General features: G+C 49.9%; 1 protein-coding gene across 2 annotated transcripts; it reads left to right on the top strand.

Annotated features, from left to right (window-relative positions):
• The first annotated feature begins 1,648 nt into the window (after positions 1 to 1,648).
• LOC125516313 (protein disulfide isomerase-like 1-4) lies at positions 1,649 to 4,193 on the top strand. Of its 2 annotated transcripts, XM_087527867.1 has the most exons (5): positions 1,649 to 2,160; positions 2,247 to 2,376; positions 2,502 to 2,685; positions 2,789 to 2,911; positions 3,733 to 4,193. In XM_087527867.1, exons 1-4 carry the CDS (start codon positions 1,724 to 1,726, stop codon positions 2,890 to 2,892), a joined length of 855 nt encoding a protein of 284 aa, XP_087383993.1. In that variant the 5' UTR covers positions 1,649 to 1,723; the 3' UTR covers positions 2,893 to 2,911; positions 3,733 to 4,193. The 2 variants fall into 2 exon arrangements, with proteins under 2 accessions (XP_087383993.1, XP_048537752.2); XM_048681795.2 differs by lacking the exon at positions 3,733 to 4,193 and having other exon boundaries at positions 2,789 to 3,408.
• Positions 4,194 to 6,000: the final 1,807 nt, after the last annotated feature.

Below are 6,000 nucleotides of genomic sequence, written 5' to 3'. Positions count from 1 at the left end.
TGCTATTTACCACGACTGGTGGATTAATGTGTCGTTTTTATGAGAAATCTTCTATATTTTGCTATTTACCACGACTGGTGGATTAATGTGTCGTTTTTATGAGAAATCTTCTATATTTTGCTATTTACCACGACTGGTGGATTAATGTGTCGTTTTTATGAGAAATCTTCTATATCTAAATAGCTAGTCCCCACTATCTATTTCTCTTAACATGCAAGCATGCCACATCATCCCATAACATGCATGAGAAAAGATCCACCCCACTACCATGTGTCTCTGAACATGCAAGCATGCCACTTCATCATGACATGCATGAAAAAAAAGACCCATCTTAACATGCAAACATACATGAGAATTTTTATTCTATTATGTCATATATATTTAATGAACATTTTACAATTATATAGTAATCAAACATAATAACTCATTTGTATTTTTGATTTTAGTTTTTATATTATTACTTCAAATATTCAGGTTTCATACAACGAATCACATTGAAATATGTAGCAAAATATTCCCGCAACAACGTGCGGGGTACCATCTAGTTGCTCCAGTGATTCTGCCCGAGTATCACTCTTGATTTACTCCTTGTAAAAGAAAAAAATAACTTGCTCTATGGAATGCATGATTCATCAACCTATAAAAACAAATGGTGCCAGCAATTAATTGGCTCTGGCGTCGGCGTTGTCTACCGGGCAACCTTGTCCTTGGACCTCCACGGCAAAGTATGCAAAGTGCAATTAGAGCTTGGTTCATTTTGGATATGGTTATTTATGAACTTACTAACTGCTAGGTGAGGCAAACACTAAGCCACTAAATCTAAGATTATGCACCACAAAAATCAAAACAAACAGAACACCAAAACTTGGTGATCAAGGTTCTTGCATGCAAGTCACAAGAAGATTTTATTACTGGACATCATTGTCTATCCTTCTGTGCTCTAGACCCAACGATTACGTCACATGCTATCTTCTCCTCAACTATGGTGCATCCCTGCGACAAACCACCCACAAACAACAAGCCAATTGGCTAGATGGTTGAGCCTACGTGGACAAACCGGACTTGCAGGACCAGCGGGCATGCGCCATGACTTGTACCTAAACATCAAATCATGCATCCGCTAAACAAGCTTGGATGTGAACTTTGAAGAATGGATAGTATAAGGGTACTTATTGAACGTTCGCCAGGTAGTTTTTCATATTTTTTGTTTTGAGGATAGCCTTAGTTTTTTCGTGGAGCAATTAGGAAAACCTTGACTTTCTTGACATATAGATTATTTCTTGTTGATTGAGAGGAGGATAACCAGTACTCTTTTGCGATAGATTAATTGGAGGATAATGTAGGATAGCTACTCATCATCTTCATTCATCTGTTGGCATGGCTTGGGCCTACCTAGCCCAGTAGCAGCAGTTGGAGTCGTTGAGCCTCTTCACCCGTAGAGTTCTACCTCTATCAAATCACATACTTAGATTCTCAAAGAAAAAAAAAATCACTACTGTACTAGAGCGTGCAGGCTTTGCTCAAAAAACTAGAGCGTGCTGACGAGGCCGGCCGGCCGCCCACGGCGGTGATGCCGATGCTCACGGTGCCTCAAAGTCGCCGCTGGTCTCTCTCTTGGATCCATTCCACTTCCCCCACACGCTCTCTCTCTCTCTCTCTCTCTCTCTCTCACACACACACACACGCACACACACACACACACACACACACTCGCCGGACGGTCATGGCGACGATGCAGATTCCCACACCCCGATCTCTCCTCCTGCTCCTCTTTCTCGCCACCCCCTTCTTCGTCCTCCCCAACCCCTCCTCCGCCTCTGTCTCCCTCCCGGACATCATCCTGCCCGAGGTAGTCAACGACAACGAGGCCCACGTGGTCGTCCTCACCGCCGCCAACTTCTCCTCCTTCCTCGCCGTCCGCCGCCACGTCGTAGTTGACTTTTACGCGCCCTGGTGCTACTGGTCCCGCAAGCTCGCGCCGGAGTACGGCGCGGCCGCGTCGCACCTGGTCGGCTGGGGGCTCGATGTCGCGCTCGCCAAGGTCGACGCCACCCAGGAACATGACCTCGCTCGCGCCCATGATGTCCAGGGGTACCCCACCGTCCTCTTCTTCATCGACGGCGTGCCCAAACCCTACCCCTACTACGGCGAGAGGACCAAGTAAGTAAAAAGGTAAATACTTCTTCATTCCCCTCCGCGGCTGCTGCTGTTGTATGATCAACGTTGCCATTTTTCCATGGCTTCAGGGACGCCATCCTCGCTTGGATCTCCCAGAGACTGGGCCCTGCGGTGCAGAACGTCACCGCCGTCGACGAGGCCGAGAAGATCATTACCAGCGGCGAAGTGGCCGTGCTCGCCTTGCTCGACTCCCTCTGGGTACGTTCCAATCCCAACCAGAATACCCAGATTCACCCATAATAAAATGCTTGAATCGCAACAAAACTCACCAACGACGTGGCCATGTTACCAAAAATTGATTACTCTGTCATCAAATGTTATAGGGTACTCACAGTGATGAGCTTGCTGCTGCCTCAAGGCTGGAAGATTACGACCAATTCTTCAATACTACCAACTTCTACCAGACTACATGTCCTGATGTAGCCAAGCTTTTCCACGTTAACCCGGCAGCAAAGCGCCCATCATTAGTCCTGCTGAAGAAAGATGAGGTCATGTTGACCGTATATGGTAAACTTGCTTTAGCTTTCCCCAGCAACCTTTCCATTCCATTTCTATATGCTGAGTTGGTTTGACAGTTAAATCGGATCATACTGTAATGTGCTTCTTGCAGATGGGGAGTTCAGAGCGCCTGCAATTGCTGAGTTTGTTTTGGCCAACAAAATCCCATCAAACATGTACCGCCCTTATACTGGAAAGCGCCTCTCCAATTTTTGATAGTCCAATCAACAAGCAAGTGAGTCATGTTGTCCTCCATTAGGCAACTTTTTTTTCTATATTAGAACAATGTCCGTGCATTGCAACTGCATATAAATATTCTAATACGTTAGCTTGTGATTTACCTGCCTATAATAATGCGACTGTGTAAATAAATGTTGATCAAATCCTGCCTATAAATTACCTTATAGTTTGATCAGAAATTTGGTAATTAAATTAAAAAAGAATTGGCGCAGAAGGTAAATAAATTAATTTGATTGTTTATCATACAAGGACAAGGAAGGGTTGACGAAGGGATGGTCCAAAGGAAGGTAAAATGAGAACGCTTACGTTCTTTTTAAGTAGTATATACTCCCTCTGTTCCGAATTAGTTGTCGCAGATATGGATGTATCTAGATGTATTTTAGTTCTACGTACATCCATTTCTGTGACGAGTAATTTGGAACGGAGGGAGTATAAGAGATTCCTATTTCATAACCCTTGAGTTTCAAGATTACGGGCCTATCGTGTCACCCTGTAAAACCATTGCTGCTACAGATCTATTCTATTTTTGGAATCATTTTCTCTAAATATATTTGAAACAATTCATATAAAGTTATCTCGGTCTAGTCCAGATGCCGACATGAAGTTCCCTCTGTTTTCTATTGCCGAGTTGGAATTTCTATGGCTGGCTCATTTGCACGTTCACTTGTTCGCAATCGGCAAATCTATATTCACAAGAAATTCTGTTCAAAAAAATATTCACAAGAAATTGACATAACTTGGATTTATAAAAACATCAGCCACATACTAAGGTACAATTGGTACTCTGTTGGATTCCCATCCTCTTTGCACCCGCAGTTCCACGATAACTACCTCGACACCGGCGACCCTGAAGCGACATCGACCACGGCGTCCCACGCATGGCTACCTCGACCACGGCTACACCATCCTAAGCTCTCGGCTACATCAACACCGACACAAAAGGGCTATCACCTCACTTGAGCAACTAGTCGGTTTTCTCTATAGTCAACGTGTTCGCAATGTGACACCGTCCACACCACTCCCGCTACGACTACAGGGGAATGTCAGCCCGTTGGCTGCTATTCTCTCCGGTCTGACTGTCTGCGATGTTCCTGTTATCTGTGATGCTGCTGCTACGACTGCGCGGGGATGTTCGAATATATAGCTATATCTTTGTATTTGGTAGACTATGATTTATAATCATCTCCTGCCTTTTCCCTAGAAGAGGCTTCTTGCCCTCCAAGCCATGTGCTTTATATAAGTTGCCCGAGAGGCTCAATACAACATCCAAGCATTACGCCAGCAATCTCCTCTCTATTTTTCTTACAGTCAGCTTCAACATGTTTGTACGTTCACGTGTATTGCTTGGCCAAAAGTGTTAGAAGGGATAGAGAGGGATTGTTGCAGAATATGATGGATGTATTATTGAGCCCCGAGGGCGAGTATATATTGAGTACAAGAGTTGGAGGGCAAGATGCCTCTCCTATAGAGTAAAATATATCTCTAACATCCCCCGCAATCATAGCGGTGGCGTTGCGAACAACAAGAGCGTCGCGAGCGGTCAGACTGGAGAGAACAGCAGCCGACGGGCTGACCCCCCCCCCCCCCCCCCCCCCCGCGCAGTCGTAGTGGTAGTGTCGTGGACGGTGTCACAACACAGACGCATTGACAGTAGGGGAAGCCAACGAGTTTCTCAAGCGAATGATAACCCTTTGTGTTGATGTCGAGGTAGCCGAGAGCGTAGGGTGGTGTAGCCGTGGTTGAGGTAGCCACGCGAAGAACGTTGTGTCGATCTCGAGGGAGGGGTAGCCGGTGTCGGGAAACTCGCCGTGGAGCTGTGGGCGCAAGGAGGCGCCGAGTTAGTCATGGGCGCATTGGTGTCGAAATAGTGGTGCGCCGTGGAGAAGATGATGTTGACGAGGCGTCGCGCCGGGTTAGACAAGCCCCGGGACACGTCGTAGATGAAGAAACACGTCGGTCTTGCCAGCACCGGGCATGCATAGACGGACGACGACGAAGTTGACGAACCGCCGACCAGGCTTGCCATGCCCGGGGACACGTTGTCGATGAAGGCATGCATCAGTGTTGCCAGCACCGGGCATGCATAGACGAGGGACCTACACGAGTTGTACACCATGTCGAGGAGTCTGAGGGGCCAGCAGAGAAGGACTCGATGACGGTTGTGGCGCCAAGCGGCATGGAGCCGATGTCGCTGACGGTGGTCGGAGTATACGAAGTGGTCAGGGAAGATGATGGCGACGCTGGCGATGAGCTGATGTTGGATGAAGACGACGATGGTGGACTCATGGCATGGCTCGGGTGACTGAGCTGCAGCGGCCGCCGAAGAAGAGCGGCGGCGGCAGCTAGTTTGGAGCGCGGCGACGATGCCCGAAGTAGGCAAGGAGAACCCAAAGTGTGACAAAGACCGGCACGAACAGTGACGTTCCCGCGCTAAGGGAGGCAGCGTGGCGCATACCACGAGAGGCCGATGCGCGGGGACGCGGAGGACCGCGGGCCGCGGCGCTACGACCCGAAGGGGCGACGCAGCGGCGGCGGACAGGTCAGGGCAACGGCGGAAGACCTCTGGGCGGTGCAGCGGCTGGGCGCGGGACGGTGGAACCGCGGGGACGGCCTTGGGGTGGCGACGGGGACCGCGTATCGCGGCATTACGACACGAAGGGGCGACGCAGCGGCGGCACACAAGTCGATGCATCTGCGGGGAGAACCACGGGGCAGCGGCGCTGCGGCCCGACGGGGCACGCAGTGGCAGCCCTTTGCTCAATAGGTGGAGGGGCGCGCTGAACTCGAAGACGATCTTCACGGGACCTGCGGAGGCGCGCGCAACCGACAGGCCAGGTCGGGCGCGTGGCGTAGATGAGGCGGATTGCGGGGCCGAGCGGGTGATCAAGACGAGCGCGCGCGAGGTCGGGGATGCCGCTCAGTGGAGACGGGGTGGCGGCGGAGTCCAAGATGAGGCCGACGATGACGGACGGCGTGGCATGACGTGTGGACAAGCGTGTCAGTGCCGGCACCCGGGCTGCCAAAATAACACCGGTGCCCGAGTAGCGAGGCCCGAGCGACCAACACGGCGCCCGAGCTGAGGCA

The sequence above is a fragment of the Triticum urartu genome, chromosome 6A (genome assembly GCF_056163025.1).
Source record: "Triticum urartu cultivar PI428250 chromosome 6A, HENAU_Tu73, whole genome shotgun sequence".
Lineage (NCBI taxonomy): Eukaryota > Viridiplantae > Streptophyta > Magnoliopsida > Poales > Poaceae > Triticum > Triticum urartu.
The sequence above is the reverse complement of the archived record's forward strand: the minus strand, read 5'-3'. Positions and strand labels throughout refer to the sequence as shown.